The sequence below is a fragment of the Fringilla coelebs genome (assembly GCF_963513975.1).
Source record: "Fringilla coelebs genome assembly, chromosome: 1".
NCBI classification, from domain to species: Eukaryota; Metazoa; Chordata; class Aves; order Passeriformes; family Fringillidae; genus Fringilla; species Fringilla coelebs.
Genome location: NC_140028.1, coordinates 62577895 through 62598001, shown reverse-complemented (window position 1 = coordinate 62598001; position 20107 = coordinate 62577895). Strand labels below are relative to the sequence as shown.

At 39.9% G+C, this 20107-nt stretch overlaps 1 protein-coding gene across 1 annotated transcript in view; it reads left to right on the top strand.

The window, feature by feature from the left end:
• TMEFF1 (transmembrane protein with EGF like and two follistatin like domains 1) overlaps positions 1-20107 on the top strand; it is a gene marked incomplete at both ends in the record, with an annotated part of 111888 nt that overhangs the window by 72135 nt on the left and 19646 nt on the right. The window contains 2 exons of the mRNA XM_084206885.1: positions 4856-4882; positions 15669-15765. Of these exons, the coding sequence (XP_084063011.1) occupies positions 4856-4882; positions 15669-15765 (124 nt within the window). The remainder of the gene's footprint in view (positions 1-4855; positions 4883-15668; positions 15766-20107) is intronic.

Genomic DNA, 20107 nt, shown 5'->3' with positions numbered 1-20107 from the left:
TGGGAGACAGAATGGTTGCTCAGATTAATCTAAAAAAGGTCACATCCATATGGCGGCCAAAAGCGTCACTGTGGGTCAGATGCACAATCCTTACTAACTTCATGTTGGTTGGTTGCAATGACATTTTAGAGTTATCAGGCTCTGGTAGCTGCAGAATCTTATCTGGAAATTGGGGTAAATGCATGTGCAGGGTACCTAGCCCAAGTCCTCACCGCTGCCAGTCCCAGTTGCCTCCCAGTTAAATGCAGCATGTTTCACACCAGCTGCTCTAAGGACTTTGACTGCAGCACAGACCTGTCCTGAGGTCTGGCTCATGTTTGCCAAGGTCCAAAACAATCTGTGCTGTTGGTCTGAAGGAAGCCCATGTTTTGTGCCCAGCTCAGAAGCATAATTCCAGCATCCCTCAGGCTGATGACTGAATCTACTGTCTTTCCCAATCTCCTACCTGTAAATTACCTCCAGATGCTGCAGAAATAGGAAAAAGATTGCAATTCAGTTTGGAGGACTCACATATTACTATAACAACACCCAAGAAATATGGAAGTTTTCACTGAGGATGTATAATTAAATTATATTTATTTCTTTTCATGCCCAAGTCATTTTAAGAAATGGACACACAGCATGAAAATTTATTTCTATCACTAAAACAAAATTCTAGGATAATGTTTTAGGAACCATAAGGAGTGTTTGCATATATATGCATTCTATTCTACTAAGAAAAAGAAATTTCAAAATGAAAAATTGATTCTTCTCAGCCTCAGGTTGCTGGCAGCTAATTGCTACGTTATACAGCTAATAGGGGAGAGGTTTTTTTTCAAACTCCCTCTCCTTTTCTTTAAGTTCTGCATAAAACCCAGGAAACGCAGCATAATTTTTAGCACTTAGTGTAACAGATCAAGAAATGTGCTGAAGCACAAGGCTCCAGAAAGTACTGAACACAGGCTTGTGAAGCAGAGGTTCTGATTCAGGCTGAGTACTGCAGTTACACTCTCACAACTTTAAGTGCCTCAGCAGAGCTCCACTAGAAGGGCACCTGCTGCTCCCTGAGTGCCTGACGTGCTTCAGGTGACCTGAAAATATCAAATGATAAAAGTCATCACCCAGGACCTCTCCATGCCCTGCCAAGACAGGCATATATTTGAGCTCTTGATCTGTTACACCTGTAATGGAGACTCAGATACCAAATGAAGAGATATTTTGTAGACCCCCCATTCATTTTCACTGGTTGCCTTTGAATTTGCTATTAAAATTCTTTGTTCTAGGGCATCATTGGGAGACAAGTACAGACTCACTGGCTTCCTATCAGAGCTGGGATGCACCCAAGACAATAGGATGAAATTCTTCCTTGGTATTGGAACAACTGTTTACTATTTAAAGTGTATCAGACTTCTGAATCTCATACAAGAATAAAATACTTCCCATTTGCTAGGGATTGATACCTTCTGTAGCTACGGCACTAGAACAGGCTACACTGAGCGATTTAGTCACTAAATCATTATTCTGTTTCTTGGCAGGTAATATTTTGATTAAAATTTTACAGACATAAGTGATTTGCAATGTATTTTCTTATTTCCTTTGTTGGAAGGCTGTCAGAGTTTCAGGATTCTAAAATAAGCAATTTTTAAAAAAGAGTCAATTATAGATGCTTTAGAAATAAACAAAATGCAAGTTTTGACATTAAAAATGGTTGTTTGGAGAAATGAAAGAGAATGTATGGATGAAATTTTGGGTCTGCATACACAGGTTTTAATATTGATTTTGACTGCTGCCAGATTTATATTGTGTGCACATGAAAATGTAACCACACAATGATGTAGTACTGGATTATACTTGCAGCTTTTCAGTGCACTGTACACATTTGGAAGCCACAGTCCATTGCTTTCTGTTGGGATTTCTAAGTAAAAAAAAAAAAAAAAAAAAAGGAGAAAAGGAGAATAAAGCTACTTGCAGAACTAGAAACAAGCACAGGAATTATTCTTTTAGGAGTGGCTTAGGGAAAGGTCATCTTGCTTAAAAATTTGTCAGTGGACTGTTTGCCCTCCTGCTTGTACTTAGCAGTTTGGAGCTGTTGGCCTAAATGGGCAAGAGATGGGTTCCATTTTTATGCTACTTTTAGTTAAAAGCCATCCCTCCTGAATGAGAGAGGCTGCAAGCATTTTTGGTTTTGGGGAGCTTTTTCTGCCTCTGCACCAAAGCAGACCCACAGTACAGAAATGGCTGCTGTTCAGAAAGAACAAAAAAGGAGATTCTGACTGTAGCTGAGTGCTTACAGCAGTCAGATGCTGTGTCTCATCCAAGTCCTTCTTTGTGTATTTTATCCAGAAACTCCTTATGGATTAAAGCATCTCACATCAGAAGCTTGTGTATTTGTGTATTAGCATATTTTTTATAGAACCATGGAATGGTTTTGTTTGGAAGGGACTTTAAAGATAATCCAGCTCCCAGCTCACTGCCCTGGGTAAAGATATCTTCCACTAGACCAGGTTGCTCAGAGCTCCATCCAGCCTGGCCTTGAACACCTTGAAGGAAAAGCCACCTATTTGGAAAAGGGTGGCTTAAGTAAAGATAGAGGTCAATCACTCCTCCTCTAATTACTGACCAGTGGCTGGAGGAATGCTGTTTGTGCCCAGCATCTTCACTTCTTTGAGGATCTTTCTTGACTGATCTTGGTGCATGAAGACAACTTTTGAAAACCCTGAATTCATTAAAGGCCTGAAAAGAGCAAGGCTCCTTGTCCAAGTAAGCTGGAAAAAAAAAAAAGTTACTCTTTTAACCAGCAGCTGCCTGGGAAAATCTAGCCAAAGCTCAAGAAAAGAAAAAAAAGCAGGAACACCAGCTTAGTTTAGCATGGTTACCCTGGAGACAAGAGTCCTAGCATAGCTCCCAGGGAAAAGTTGAAAATGATACAGTGTTATAGAGGATGACACTTTTTTTTTTTTTTATCCTTTATGAGAACTGAAAGTCCAGAGAAGTAGAAATGAATCAATCCTGCTGCTGTGATGTCCTGCCAAGTGCACTTCATGTATATCAAGCCAATTATCTATAGAGATGGGTGGTCTGAGCCTCAGCTCCATGATTTACAGGGTGCTTTCCAGGTGTGGTACCCATGCACACTGGATTTAGCCAGAGCCACTCACACTGGGGCTGAGCAGCATTTCTCAGCTCAGGGGAAAGCAGTCAGAGGGTGAGAGCTGGAAATAAAAGCATGGAAAAAGTCAAGATTCTCTAAGACATTTTGCCCTTTGTCTTTCATACGCATCACATATGGTGAACTTGCTCATATTTGTATGTCAGCTACCTCGCCCCCAAAACTGCTTATGACACAATTTCACCACCACAAATAATCCTATCTATTAATTCATACAAGTAAATTATGCTCCTTCAAATTTCTTAATGAAGCAATACTGCATCATAAGGCATATTTCTCAGTGACTCAACAAGGACATTTTATATGGGATTGCATGCTTTGTCAGTAAAATGGGTCACTATCAATGGAAAAAAGAACCTTCTGGTTTTTGTGTTAATTTCTGTAAGGTTATAAGTTCAGCCTCTTAGACACCAAATAGTGGTAGAGGAAGAAAGAAAGGAGAATTAAGGCAAAAGAAAAACAAATCTCTATTCCTGATACTCCATGTGACAGGAAATAATTTTTAATGTGTGAAGTGACCCAGTAACGTGGAATTTCACACTTTCATCCACGCACTAGAGGGAATTATTCTTAGAAACACAGCTCCTAAAAGAAAAGCAGGGGAGGGAACTGAACAAACAGAGGGTTTGGTTTTTCCTCTGATGTGAACAACGACCTCATGTATGGAAGTAAAATTCCCACTCCTCTCTCGGTCTGGTCTCTTTTCAGTTTTTAGCAGATAAATTCATCTGCCTTCTCCATCACCAAAGCAGGCAGGAAAGGAGAGGTGTGGGATGAGCAGAATGCGTGCTCTGCTCCTCTCAGCTCCTCAGCTTCCAGAGAAGCTAATCTAATGGGAGTGGGAAACAATCCACTGACAGTAGCTGCCATTCCATTATCTCGTCTCCTCCTCCTTTGAGCTAGAACGGCAGGAAGTTTGTGACTCAGTTCATGTGTTTAAGGGCTTGTCCTTACTGCTGCTCTGGCTGAAGCCTGTGCAGAGCACTGCCCAGTGGGATGCACATGCCACATCCCTAAGCAGATCCATACTGCCCTGGAGCAGAGTTGGCCGGGGTGGTGAAGAAGCTCAAGTCCTGCTGACACTTGGACTGCTAATGCAAATGGGATCCAGTAAAAAGCTGTCACTCATCAGATGCCATCCTGCCAGTCAAATGTCAATGAAATAACAATGTCATTAGAGCATCTTTATACCAAGTGATTGACTTGACTGACAAAAGCAATTTTGTCATTAGATGACTTAAATCAACTTTACTTGGATGACTAGTTGTCTTCTGGAGGTACTTCTGCAGTCAGGTGATTTATGTGTTGGAGTACTCCTTGAAGCACCACTCCCAGGGCCAGAGGGTAAGGAAAAATAAACGTTCCAAAAATCGGAATTTGTACTCTTCATCTCTCTTTGGTTTAACAAATTTTAATCTCTAACAGTTGAAAAGAAGCTAAGAAAGATGTTTGTTTTCAGTACTGAATAATGCTGTTCCTTGAGTAACATCTTGACAGGGAAGAGAGAGACTAGGGCACAGTGAGTGTGGACAAACGGTGTTAAAGGATGCCAGACCTTATGTGGGATATTTGTTTTTACAGCTGGCCCATGAAATGTAACATCTGTGTAATGTTTTACAGTGACAAGTTCCTGAACAAACAGCTACTCCTGGAGCAATATTTTCATTTGCTCTCTTTTTTTTTTCTCCCCCTCTGTTTCTTTTTCAGATAATGGCTCTGGGTCAGGAGAAGGAGGTAAGTACCAAACTCCACTTATCTTTGGTTTTGGTGTTTCTTTTAAACAAATGTGTGCCAGTTTTATACACATATGTACACATGGTTACTGTATACCACACAAATTGAGGGAAAACTGTGGTACTTAAAATAAGCTTTGTGTTGCAGTGTTATTGGACCATCTCAGAAGAGTAGTGGTAGAGGAATAGGTTGTACTCTGCATTTCACCAATATTATTCTCTCAGATTTGACCTACATAATTTTTCATTTGTTACCAGCTATGCAGTGCAATATTTGGATCTCTAATTCACTTGTATTTCTCTCCAGAAAATAACTATTCACAATAAATTTCTTACCATTTTTTTCCCTTGCATTTATTTCATCAGTGTCTAAAACATCTAAGTTGTTACCTTATGCTTGGCTGAGCTTCTTGCCTTAAATATAAAACAATTGCATTATGATACCTATTTATATAAAGTATTTTACTAAAGTATTTTTTGTTCAAAGCTGTATATTCAAAGAGGGGATGTAGTACAGGTGGTGGTAGTAGAAGTGTTCTCATCTTTCAACACATCTTAATCTTCTTCCAAGGATTAAAAAAAAAATTTCTTAATTCTAACTTACAAGAATACATATAGAATGAAATATATGAGACACACTTATATATACAAACACAGAAAAACTGTTTTGCTTTTAGGCTTTGGTCATGTTAAGAAGGTGTTGCATTTCATGGTGATGGGACTGAGTTTTGAAGTACTGTAAATCTTGTCTAGCTACATAAAAATGTTTTTTTTGTGGAAAACCATCTATAGCATCACTGCAGATCTAAATGTAACAGTTAACCTTTCAAAAACCAGGAGCTAGCTCACTCTTTTTTTCCTGTATGGAGGTGAAGGGGGGCATTTCCCTCCCTCCAAATAAGCTGCTATCAGTAAATTCCTGGGCTGCTGCTAGCTGCTAGCTCCTGCTAGGGCCATTCTCACCTTTGTTTCCTTTTGGGGCAGCGTCTGAAGGAGCAATCTTTTGCTCAAACTCTTCCTCTTCTTACATCCACAGGTGACTTCTCTGATGCTTCACACTCTTTCCCCAGCTCTGTTTGCTTCTCCTTTCCCCTTTGTTAGCCAGCCTCTTATTCCACTACGACTGCTCCCCGCAAGCCAGGCTTTCTGGCCTTGGTACTGCTATGCAGTTCTTGTAGGAGACAGATGACAGTAATTCAGTCCATGTTTCACTTTCTTGTTTTTAGAAAAGATTGAATGCCATTGAGATTAGTTGGGTTTGGGGTTTTTTTCAGTATTTTCCAATGGCATACAAAAATCCTGGTTAAAGTCCCTTGTAAATGTTGCTGTGCTGATCTGGCAGAGATTGGCAGCCGACTGATAGATGTCAGGATTCTTTGGGTAGCTTCAAGAGCAGTTTGGAAAAATGTACAGCAGTTTGGAAAAACATAGGCCAGAACATGCTATGTTTTGTTGGCTGCACACTGAAGAGGTGAAAGGTCCATGTTCAAATATACTTGTTCCTTCATTTGGGGCAGAAGGCTGAGCCCAAATCCACCTGTCTGGGCAAGAGAGACCCAAATGGGCTTCCCTTTGTCATTGCAGTTCATTTTGTTCTCACTTGAAATGTTCACTGAGCCTGGGACAAAGAGCTGGGGAGGAAGGATTTGTGCTGTGGAAAGGCTTTGTTAGCTGGGGCTCAGCATGCCAGTGCATTTGAATTATTTATGCAAAATAGAATGCCATCGGCTGAGGAGGTTTGGTGGTCCCTCGATACCTTGCAGAAGTAGTTGGTGCATTGTCTTGGGAGGTGCAATATGTAGATGCAGTTCACTTCAGGCAGAAAGAATCTGGTTCTCTTGGCCCCAGGTGAGTTTCTGCAGTGCCTGGGTATTGAATTAAGGAACAATGTACCCACGCTGTCCTCCAGCAGTTTTGTGACAATCGGCCTTCATTTACTGGGGCTTCTTCTGAGTGCCTTTGGGCCAACTGAAATGTTCCTTCTTCTGTTCAGTATGAAAGCAGTTGGGTTTAGTTCTTAATTCTAGGTTAAGGAAAAGGAAATTTAAACAACAAGACATTGAAAATCCTGCTTGGCTCTTCTTCCTTTTTTTAAATACATCTTGGATATTTGTGATGCATTGAATTATTCCTGTCCTTGTGCACCTTCCTTGCTAAACTGGGTGTTGGGCAATACTTCTGTGGGACAATTGGTTACTCTTCAACATGTTGCGTCATTTTCTGTGTCTGAAAGCAATCCTTCAAAGAATGGAATCCACTGCTGCTTTGGTTATTGAACTCTGCCCTGGCTGAAAATGCTTCAAGGATATTTTTGTAACTGTAATTTAATTTTTTCATAATTCAGGTAGCTGTAAAAGTGTTACATGAAAACGTTAAAACCTGAAAAGCCTTACTACAAGTTAAGGGAATTCAGAAGGAAACCCAAATTTCTGGAAGACTGCTGGACCTCTTGAGAATGGAGATGCATTGTTTGGAAGCCAAACAAGAAGAAAGGATAGGAACCCAGGCAGAGGGCGACCTGCAGGGTAGAGGTGCTCCATGGTGCCCTCCACACTTCTGTTTCTCTAGTTATTTCAGCTGTGTGACTGTCTGCTGCAGAATTGCATCCTGGCCCAAACTTTCTCATTTTCTCAATAAAGGAATGTTTAATCTCATACTCTCGGATAAGGGTCTTCAAATGGGAACCTAATTCCCTGGGGAGCCTTTGTGCCCTAGGGGTTAGGTACAGCTGCTGCTCAGAAGCACAAGGAAGCTTCAGTGGAAGTGGAAAAAGGCAAGGATGAGTGAGAGAGAACCAGCAAGCGAGCAGACATGCTAGCTTAGAGACTTGTGTTTTCTTCCTAGGATTCCAGATGTAAATCACGGAATCGGTGTTTGCCGTGTTTCTCAAACATGGATTAGTGTGATTGTGTATGCACCAGTGATGCTTGCACACACGGAAGGGATGAGCACAGCTGCCTGTGTGCATTCAGGAGGCACTGCAAGTGCTGTGCAGATGCACTGTTTGCTGGTGGATTTTTAACTTTGAAAGAAAGTAATGGGAAAGCATCTGAGTTGTGCTCTTCAGTTGCTATAGCTCTGCCTGAGACAGTCACCACTGCTGAAATTAGCTGTTGGCCTCGTGTTCAGCTACGATTTGTGCTACTGATTCACACTGTTCTTTCTCATCCTCTGCAGTTCATTGCAGAACAATCTCATTGATGATTCTGAAACTTGACTTCATGCATATTCTCCCTCCTACTCCCAAGCTATGATGTTAATGCTTTTCTATGTCAAAAAAAGAAAAAAAAAGAAAAGTAGATTTAGAAACAAGAGAAAAATCCACAAAATATTTTTTTTCCTCAAAGATTGCTTCAGACAATATCTTCTCTTAGAGTTATCGTGCTACAAGAAAAAACACCTAAAGACCATGGAACTGCTGGTTGATGTTCTGCACAAATCATCTTTAGTGTTACAAAAATAGTAGATTTTAGGAAAATAATTAAGAGTGAGAGAATTTTTTCAGTATGCCTGAATAAGATGAAGTAATATAATTTTTAAGGATGACACAATTGTCTAGTTGCCCTCTGACATTCTGAATGAGCTATTTCAATTTTCTATGCTCTGTTAGCATTGAGTTGTAATAAAAGGACCCATTTTTCTAATTTCAGAAGTCTGAAACTTTATTAGCGTAATAAAAATTGTAGTTATGAAACCAAGCAGTTGGTCACTTGTGGCAATGGGTATCCTGAGCCACTTCTAAGAAGAGTATATGATTGTCAATTCAGAAATGAGAGAAATTTCAAAAATCTCAATACTCTACCATTATGTTTCACCCCTGCAGAAGGCAATGTCAGAGAGCCTTTAAAGAGTTTTACTCAGACTTTAAAGGGTTGCCTGGCTGGGGTCGTGGCTGAAGACGGTGGGATCCTATAAACTTGCACCTAAAACGTGGGCTTCTCTCTGTATTCTCATATGAATCACTCTGCAATTTCCCTGTTCTGAAGAATACAGTCATAAAATTAGGTCCTTTGTTCAATCAATATTTTGTTAGAATTTGAGGCAGAACTGGAGAAGGGCAAGGTACAGGCTCAAATTTGTGTTCATCTCCGCCTGTTGTAAATTGCAACACTATTTGAACTGCTGGATGTATTTCCACAACATGTAGATTGGGGCATGAAAAATTATTCTGAGGCCATCACATGCACAGAAAAAAGTAGATTGCCAGCTCGCAGCTGTGATGTTGACTTTGTGATATATTAAGGCCTTTGCAAGAATGTGTTGAAAACCATCAGCATTTGTAACATACACCATGAAAGAGCTAACAAATGGTAAAGGCTTTTCAGGCCAGCCTCTCAGAAACAAATCACTGTCCTAGAAGAAGCACGTTCCCTGCTCTAGTAATCAACCAAGAAGGGTGAGATTTCTAAGTGCCCTGCTATGCCCATAACATTAATTTTTAATTCATTTTGTTCAGTGTTTGTCTGTGTACCTGAGCGAAATGCCCTTTTGATATTAAAAAAGTTGTAATGGTAGTTAGACAGATGGCACCCAATCATTTCAGGCTTTTAAGCTAAGGAAATAACATGCTTGCAATACATATAGCTCAGTTAATTATTATTAAAATAATTTGTTTTGAATTTCTAATCCCTCTGAAATTTAATAGCTGAAGTATCTTGTGATGAACGTCTAGCAGATTGCATTTAGTAATTAATAAATTGATATACAGTATGTGCTTTTTAGCAGGCTGCCATCTGTTCCTTCCCCTCACTGGGGACAACACTTATCCAGTAATTGTCACACAGTCAGGGTGGAATAAACACACACAATTTAGAGCTTCGAATATTTTCTATTTTAATTTGTAGTAGTGCCACTGATTTGTTTTAATGTATTTTAATATGACTTGCAGAAACTTGATGGTGATTAGCACCCTGGATAGGAGGTAGCATCAGGGCTTTTAGCTATTCCTACAATGGTGTGTGGCTTACAAAGATTTCGGATGCGGATTCCATCACCTGGCTTGTCACTGAATACCACTTCACTTCAGATAGCCATATTTATTGTTGTCAAGATGGCATTCTATGGAGGTAAAATTAACACTGAAATAAAACAAGCAAGAATTGCTGTTTTTACAGAAAAGGTTCAAGGCAGAGGCAAAGGCACTAAAATTTCTGTCACTCTGTTGGTGGAGACTTATTCTAAGCAGGTTTTTTGGGGATGCTGGAGCCAGAAGCACATAAAGACAGACTCCTTTTCCTGCTTGCACAGGATATGTAATAAATGAGGATGGATTCATCTTATATACCCTGCAGTGGGAGTCCAGTGTGTTCATGAAATTGTGGGACACCTCCCTTGGCATCTGGTGACTTTCTTGTCCTTTGTTTTCTACCATCATCCAATCATGCCTATTTTCCCTGGTGCTTACTCTGAAGCTGTTATGTCTTCCTTTGGAGAAAAAGGAGTTAGCTGCATTTGAAGCAGGGCACTGGAGTGAGTGGGCACTCGAATTCTCTAACTGGAGGTTTCTGCAGTCTGAAAGCTGATCCAGTCTTGCAACATGCCAGCTTTTCCTACCATTAGCCACCGTGTCACATGCACAGCAGCAAAGCAGAAGTTCCAGTTCTCAGGCCTGTGGGATCCCTAACACCTCACAAGGGCAGCAGTGGTAGGGAGTCCTACAGTGCACATCCTCATGTCCTTTGCTTATTAAGTGACACATTGTCCTTGTCACAAGCACTGGGCAAGCCAATCACCTCGGCTGGGTTGTGATTAGGGGAGCAACCTTCAAACTCCCCTCCTCCAGGCACTTCAGTCATAAGCAAACCCAGCCTCCTTCTATTAGGCTGTAATGCCTGTTCTTGCAAAATCCAATTCCAAAGGCTTGTGCCCTTTACTGAAGAGTGCTTGAAGCAGCAGTGCATGGTCCACACTGCACATGGAAAGGATCTTTCAGCCACCTACAGATCTCTTCTGGACCAAGCCAGGCTTTGCTTCTAAGCTGGCTGGTGGTTGGATAAGAGAGCAGGACCTTCCGTGCTGCCAAATACTGCTTTTGCATGCGATCCAGCAGCGTGGTCAAGAGAATCCAGGACATCACTTGCCAAAACTTTGGGAGAGCTCAGGGTAGTGTTGCACTTGCTTTAAATAGATACTTACAGACAAAAAGAGCAGGTTTGCAGCTTTGTTTCAAATTATGGGAACAATCTCCTTTTTAACTAAGTGCATCAATAAAGTTGCCCTAAAAGTTAATGGAATGTAGGATAAGTCACTAAGCTCTGGAGTGAATTGCAGTCCTTAGTGATAGTGAGCAGCTCTGTGGACTGTGGGATTTTGAGAGGAATTTCCAGTGCTAGCCATACTGAGGGAATCACAGTCAGGAATCTTTTTGAGATTAGTTGATCCAATAAGATAGAGTAAAAATCATTATGATCCCAAATCAGTTAGGAATTGGTTTTCAGAGGGGCTTTCCTGGACATTCTGTCAAGGAATTCTATCTATACACAGCTACTGAGGAGTTCCAGCTCCCCCCTCTTCACTGGGAACAGTGCTAAATACAAATATACACCATAGCTCCATTTCCAAGCTATGCCTTAGGGCAGACAAAACTTCACCTTGACATAGATGGATGCTCTTGCTTTAAGCCTGATTGAAAGCCCTCAGCAGAAGCCCAGCCACATTACCATTGTAGGAACACACAAATGAGTTGCTGAGGGAAGCAATTTACTGCTGCCCAATTCCTCTAGAGCTGCTCTCCATTGGCAGGCTCCTACCCTGCAGCTCCTAAGATATAGCTGGCCATCTTCTGCAGAGGAATAATGGCTCGAGGAGAAGTGTTAGGGAGCACAGCTCAGAGAGACAACTGGGAGTCACTGATCCTGTCTTTGTGCCTTGTTTCTTTTGAAGGACAGAGCATTAATGAGGTGCTGCCCTGAAACATGTAAGGAAGCTGAAAAGAGAGGGAAAATGAGCTTTCACTCAACATCAAATTAATATGTCAAGAACAGAATTAATCAAGATACCCACAAAACCAAGAAGAAGAAATTCTCTAGTCATCTATACATCAATATTAGAAGCTTGCATAATAAACAAGAGGAGACTGAATTGCTCATTTGGGAGCATATTTTGACCTAATTGTTATTACTGAAACCTGCTGGGAAGATCCAATTGATTGGAATATTAAAATTATTGCCTACAACCTATGTAGGAACAATCAAATGGTGGGGGGGGGGGAAAGGAGAAGGGAGAGGCAGCATGTCAAGCGACATATTACCATTTGAAGATGTTTGTGCCAGAGAAACATGCCTGCAAATATTAATGGGTTAACATATTTTAACAGGATACAGGTGTACAGGTCTGCTACCAATTCAGGTTGAAAAACAATATTCATCTGCTCTGTGTTGGTGGGAAAATGCATGGTGTTTTCTTGAAGGACTTGTCTTGGTTCCAGCCAGGACAAGGTTCATTTTTGCAGTAGCCAGGAGGTGGCATGGCCAGGACCCAGAAGTTATTCTACACCACCTCACATATAGCTGGGGGCAGGGGAGTTTTTTCTGGAAGGAATGGCTCTTTTCTGCTAGGGACAGCTTGGCTGCAGTCAATATGGGTGCTGCAGTGAGCATTTTAGTATGTGAATCACTCTCTCTTCTGTGCACTTTTGTTATTAATACTGTTGCTGTTCCTGTTTGTTTTCTTATCTCATTGCTGTCCCCAGTAAATTGTTCTTGCCTCGAACTGTGAGTTTTAGTTTTTGTGCCACCAATTTAGCACACCATCCCACCACAGGGGCAAGGGGGAGGGGAGAGCAGAGCCAGAGAGCAGCACATGATTTGGAGATTCTTGCTGGGGACACCATTCCTGCACTGCAGCAGGACATCAGTCTGTATTATATGCAGTGTCTAATACTGTTCCTGCTAAAACATAATGCAGCTAGTAATGAAAGATGCTTCTGAATATTGTAGGTGACTGATATACACGAGGTCCAACAAGTTCTAATCAAAAAACCCCCAATTTTTTAAAAACAAACTTAATTTTAAAAGGTAGAGAAAGCAATTTTAGGAAGGGGGGGCAGGGGAAAGGAAAGAGAGAGAATTTTATGTCAAATAATACATAGAAACAATGAACAAGTAGTTGTGGGCTATGATTCTGAAAATAAAAATGTGTTGGAGCATTCACAGGGAGCATAACTTGAACTGAAGAAGAAGGGTGTGTATGCTGCATGTGCTTGGTGTGTGTGTTACTTCTTTTGCTCCATTGCAAAATGGAAATAGTGCAGTAAAAGTGCTCAGTAAAGCACTCTGGTTGCATTTGTATTCAAATCAGATAGTATAAATGGGGTAAGATGAAATATTTTCCATGTTAGTGGTACCATAGAAGGATATTAAGCATGTTGAAGTATTTTCTAACCAGCAGGTTTGCCAGGTTTGCACCTGAAAGCTTTAAAAATGGGTGGTAAAGAATTCTCTAGGCTGTTGATGACTTTTTGTCTCTTTTTCTTCAGTAGAGTAATGATAAATAATATAGAAATATTTTCAGAAAAGATAAATGTGATGACTGGGGGGCAACAGCAGTGCAATAGAAGGCAGAAAAATCAACTGAGTACAAAATTAAGGGAGGGAAAAAATACTAATGCCAGTCACTCTGAGTTCATGGAAAACCTTTATTGAGAAAATTACCATTTTTAACCTGATTTTTTCAAGAAAGGCATTTGTACAGCAGAACGCTTTATTTAAGGGTACCAGCACAGAGCCATAACCTTTCTCAGTCAAATGTGATCTTTAATCTCACACAAGTCTAAGTAACTAGAGAGCACAGCATCCACACAGTGCACATCTAAGGTGCAAAAATACTGCAAATCAATAGATCATTAAATGTTAAGGAGTTGGTAGAAAATGAGTGTGTTCCTAGAGACTGTTCTTGGCCTCGTGACCCCTTCCACTGATGACCTGGGAGCAAATCAGTCAGCACTGATTTGGTGTGGATGACAGAGAACGGGTCACTGAGCTAACAGGATGCATAAGCAGGCAGGATTTTAATGTCTGAGGACAGTTTTCTGTAGCAAGTGCAGGACCTAGGTAATTTTTCCTCGATGTCAGGAAAACATCTCTCCTACAGACTGTTGACCCTGAGAAGTATTCATTGGAGAATAAAGTGGATAATAAAGTAAATATGATTGCCAGTGCAGAAAAATGGTCCAAAAGCAATATGATTGTTGGATGTTTAAAGTGAAGAATGTCACAAATAGTATTTGGCTTTGATGGCAACTTTTCTGGAATATGTCCAGCTCTTGTACCCGTACCTCCAGAAGGTGTCAACTTGCTGACAAAGGGCATCAAGGGTCATAAGAACAGAAAAAGAAGTGGAAATACCATGAATGAAAGCAGTGCCATTTGTTTAACTTATTCAAACCATAGGGGATCATTTATTAGCAGGGAAAAGTGAAATCTGACACTAAAGGACACTTTAAAATGCCAAATGTAGGCATAGGAATGTGGCACCTGGAAAGAAGGAGAAATCAAATAAGATGTGCTTTTGTAAAGATAAAAGCAGATGACCTCTACTGCAACTTGATAAGAGTGGTGATAGAATTTCTACAGCAGGAATTCTGTTTGATGGGTATTAATCTCTGGAAAATGCACGGCATGCTTTAGACAGAAGGCAGTTAGCTTGCAGGTCTCACCTGCACTATTCTTCACGGAAACACGGCCCCACAGGTCAGAGGAAGTGATACCCTGCAGCCAAGATCCAGGGAAATTAGGAAGAGCTGTTGTGGATTTCTTTTTCCTGTTTGTATTTAGAGAATGTAACTTCAGCTGTTTCATTGGTGGTGTTTGATTTACTGTTGCCACAGCACACAAGGCTGCTAAGAGGAAAGGCAGGGAATCACTTTGATCTCCGTCCATCCGGCAGCCTGGTGCAGTCAGCTGTGCACCACCAGGATACTGTGATACTTAAAGTGGATCTTGACTCCCTCTGCAGATTTCTGTGGTTCCTTTCCTTCCTTTCAAATACCTAGCTCTCCTTCATCACTTCGTTAAAAATCAAAAATAGGAGTGATTCATGGTAGTGGAACAGTAAGAGTATAATTCTCTTTTACGTGGTGAAGTAAATTTTCTCTTACTTGGTGAAGGCTTTTGATGTCCATGTCAACTGTAAAATTAATGTAGATGTTTTGGGGATCAGAATATTTGAGATATTGATTTTACTTTTTTGGATACATAGCATTTCCACCAGATTTGTGTTAGGATGACTTTTTTCTCTTATTCCTATGGAGCTAAACAAAGTAGCCTGGAAAATACACCACAGCATATGTGACATATGAGCACAGTCTAATCTCATAGTCAGGAATCAAAAAGGGAAAAAATTGCAAGCAGTAACCTTGCATAAGGATGTCTGTAATTAAAGACTGTCACAGAAAATAGCATTTAAATCCCCAGTACCTAATATTCAAGGACATTTAAAGGGACAGGGTTTATACATTATCAGTGGCAATTAAGAGTAAATGTGACTGGGATACATGTCAATGCCAGTTTTGTGCCTGGTGAAGCGGGAATAAATAAAAATGACTGAAATAAGAATAAAGGAAGAGCCAATCAATGAAGCATTAGTGTTTTCAGGGATGCTTTTCTATCAGTGGTACAGTTCTACCAACATCCATTTGACTGACTTTCAAAAAGGGAGCACTATTAAGGTTAATAGCTTCAGTATAGAACAGTTTTATGTTGACAGTATTCCTGAAAGCAAATGGAATTAGGTAAGAAAAACAGAGCTTAATCTGAAAGTCATCTTTTCTGTTATTGGTTTTTTTTCAGAATATGAAGGATCTGGGACAGAAGTTCAGAGAAAACACTCAAAATGTGGAGTTTGCAAATACAGGGCTGAGTGTGATGAAGATGCAGAGAATGTTGGGTATGTAATGTTTTCCCTAACAATATCACTGAACAAAAGGAAAAAAAAAGTTAAAGGTACATGATTATCTGCTTGACTATGTTTGTTCTTACTAACTGAAGCTTTAGTGCCATCCAATAATGTGTTTGATATGTGTCTGTAAAAGAACAAACCATCTGCGGCTGCAAAGTAGTGGGAGAAAACAACAGAACTGGAAAACCTTTAGCTAATATTTTTCAAAGAACTTTGATTTGTTTTATCCTACCAACAAAACAAGTTGAAAACCAAACAGGAATGCAAAATAAATGCTGATTATTCAACTCTGAGATTTTTTTCTCTGTGTTCTCCTTGTTCATAAAGTGTTACATGCAGTTATTTCCATCAGTGTTAACTTTGGACCTAAACATGAAGTTGAACTGGGGACTTGAGCCAGTCAGATCTTCCAAACTCCCTGTGGCATTTGATCTCTTAGATGCACCCAGGAGGAAATTAGTGGAACATATTAATTATTGTCAATTAAATTTCAAAACAAATTATCAGGAAATGAGAAGCTTTTAAAGACAATTCATAATGCAGAAGCGGATGCACCACATTTCCCCGCTCAAGGTACTTGGTTATCTTACACCCCAGCTGTCCAGGCTCTGTGGGGCTCTCAGAAAGGGCAGAGATATCATGAAGGAAAGGCTTCTTCAGACAGCCCCATGAGGCTTTAAGGGGTTCTTAAAAGAAGTCTCGTCTGCTGATGGGGCTTTGTTTTCCAATAGCCTTTGTCCTGGCAGTGGCCACCGGTATGGGATAAGGTTTACTGGGATCTGGGCTGGGGGCAGGTACTGGGTTTGTGGCTGCAGACACAGTGCATGAAGGTGTTTGAGAGACTTGCAAATGGTACATTTTTGTATCCACAGAGGGAACAGCATCCCAGAATAACAGTGCCTGAACATCACTAATCGGAGAAAACATCACTCTCCCTTTTCTTGCCTTCCATCTGGAATCCATTTAATGTTGAAATATGTCTTAATTGCACAAGGTTTTATTACAGGATACCAGCATGAAGACATCTCAGGCAGTAAAGCAGCTTAGCACTAGCATTCCAGATGTACATTCAAGATTAAATTGTAGAATACAAGGGAAAGCAAAATGGTAATAGTGCTCATGAATACTAGCATGACACTTCACAATACATAAAATGCCATAGTACTGAAACCAACTTGCTCTTTCCAGGAGAGAGACAAATGAACTAGAGATGTTTTTTGTAATACTGATATTTTTTTTTGAATATTTCCTTGGTCTGCTTCATTTATGACTGGAAAGATGGTATAGATTACATATATATATATATGTATGTATGTTTGTTGTATGCAGTGAGAAGTGTTTTGGCTTTGGAAAATAAATCCTGAAGCATTCAACTTCAGTAAAAGCTTGCCTAGTCTAGTCTTTCTGCACTTGTAGAGCTGGAATTCCTGCAGCTATATAGCTATATAGTATCTATTAAAAATTAGGATAAAGCTGAGGGGAGCAGAAGGCTTATTATCTACATCCTACTCATATGAAATGAAACCAGTTCCTGCTTCTTGACAACAGGCAGAAGAAGAATCTTTTGCCTCTAAGATTTCTTTAATTAGTCCTCATTAAAAAAATAAGTGGAAACCAGACCTTTTATGTAGAAAATATTCCCATGTAGGTTATTTGGAATTGATTGGATAATATTTTTCAATTCTATACAGGAGTTTAATATAATTTAATTTTTTTCCAGTGCCTTTAACCATTAAAACAGGCTTCAGTGATATTCACTGTTTAGCCATAGGTAAATCAGGGTCTGTGAAGGCCTTCACAAGGTTGGTTTGACAAGTCACATAACAAGTCACAAACTTGCTAAAGTAAAATATGGGAATTGGAATAATTTTTCATAAAATTATAACAGTTATTTACCTGGCAGAAACAAGATGGAATTGAAATCTTCTTCTGGGAAACTTTAGTAGAGCACCCCTAATAACTGCTTTTACCATGTAATTTTTATTGTTTCAGTGTGGGTTTTGACATCATAAAATTATATATATCATGACATACAAAGTTACTGGCATACTTTCATTATGTATAAACACTGCTAGTCAGAATCATCATTTCATTCAAATTTGTGCTAGATTACAAACACTATCACCCCTAAGTCTAGCAAATCACAAAACTCCCTAATTTAATAAAAATATTCTGGTTTGATCTTCCTTTTTAGGATATAAGAATGTCCATTGGAACTTTTTTGGATAGTGTGGTAATGTCTACTGAGCCACAAAGAAAAAGTATATTTTGTTCCATTCATGTAGGTTTATTAGGCCTGGACAGCCCTTGCTTGCATCTTGTGATGTTAAGACACTTAATAGAGTGATCCAGGTGATAACAGAAGGCATTTAAAGAAAATTTTGCTCCATTGTAGTAACTTCATGAGTTAGCTGAGCTGTCCCCTAACGTTAAGTAGATCATCTCAATCCATATTTATGATACAAACAGTAAATTCACAGTTATGAATTTTTTCAACCTCTTTCCCGAGCTGTGCAATCTGAGACTTTACAAACACCAGCTCCTTCTGCTCCAACTGCTTGAGAAGCAAAATAATAACTCTACCCCTCATTTATCAATAAGGAAATTTATTTTTGGGTAGAATGTTTAGTGAATTGGTGGGAAGGGTGCCACACATGCCACCCCATGTTGAGTGGTTTGAGGTAAATGAGCTGGCATTAATGAGGAATCCCAGCACCTGCCAAGAGGCCAGCCTCAATAGCCTAGGGAGCAGAATAGGCAAATTTTCTCCCAATAATGGAAAAATCCTGCTAAAGACAATTTTATTCCCTGCAGAATGTGGTTTGTCTTTTGGGTCTGGAAAGCTGTGGATCCTATGCAGAGCAGTGGCACCTGATGCTTTCAGTGACAACTGTAGGGGCATCCTTACAACAGAGAAGCAGAACCAAGACCCTTTGTCACTTCCTGATTTTTAGAGTTGAACTTGCAGGTCCTTAGAGTTATCTAAGCAGGTCTTTCTTCTCAGAGGTGCACAGTGATATCGTGAGGGGCAATAGACACCAGTCAAAGCATGGTAAATTTTGTGTTTTCATAATGATTTTGTGTTGTCATAATGGAAAATACTTCTACCCTGAGGGTGGTTGGACATTCCAACACCATGTCTGGCATTTCCATCCATGGAGATGGTCTGAACTTGATCAGACACAGTCTTGGGACCAAGTTCGAGCAGGGGCTGGGACTACATGATCTCTGCACATTTCTTAAGCCTAAATTAATCTATGAGTCTGTGTAAGTACCAAATCTTGGTGCATTTTAATAGCAAATTTGCAGAAGATTGATTGTACAGAGCTGCGATACACACCATATTGCAAATTAGTGATGCTAATTTTTTTTGCTCTTAAATTTTATTTTCCCCTTTGAAAAAGTTACAGATTCTTGGTTTTCATGCTTGGTGTTAAAGCATTATGGCTAGCTCTTGATCAAAAATGATGTTTATGCTTTTATTGCAGTAGATCACACATAGTTTGAAGAAATCAGGCTTTGCACAGGGTTTAAGAATTGTATCTTCATTTTTTTTGACTTCACAGAAACATTATCTGTCTAAACCAAAAGTGGTAACAATGCACAGTAATGCAAAACTGAATGCAAAAGTATAAGCAACTTTATAATTTCCACTGCCTCTATAAAAAATTTCAGTGTTGATTCTAGGTTGAGTGGTTGAGACACAGAAATAAAGTCTGACGAGAGGGTTGTCATAAACAGCACACTTGAAAAATTTGTATTCAGCCAAATGCAAATCAGGACATTATTTCTTTATCTAAACTCTGAGAGTAATCAGATTGAGGAAGCATCACAGAAATATATTTCTCCATATTTTTCTTCTTTTTTCATACGACTTGTAAGTATTTTAAAGAGTTGGTAGTTTGTGGTCAGTCTTTTCAAGGGCATAGAAAATCACTTGTAGATGCACTAGTCTGAAACTGCATAAACACATATCGTGTCATTTGCCTGAACAGTGATTTTCTGTAGATCTGAGGTAACAGGATGCAAAGAACAGGATGGGTTGGGTGGGACTTCCTTCCTGTTGAGTGCCAAAACTGTATATATCATGGGAAAAGCTGCTGCTGACACCATTCAGGGTCTGCCTTTCTCCTCTGACCATCAAATGGCTCTGGCCAAAATCTTCCTCCCCTGTGTTGAAAATACAACATATTATGTATAGTAGTGCAAAATGTGTGCACAAGAGGTTGGTAGACTTATAGTCTTGTGTGAGAAAGTGGCAAGAAGCCCACAAGCAAAGGTGGTATGAATGTGGCTGGGTGTTTTCTGTTGGAATTTTGAATTAGAAATG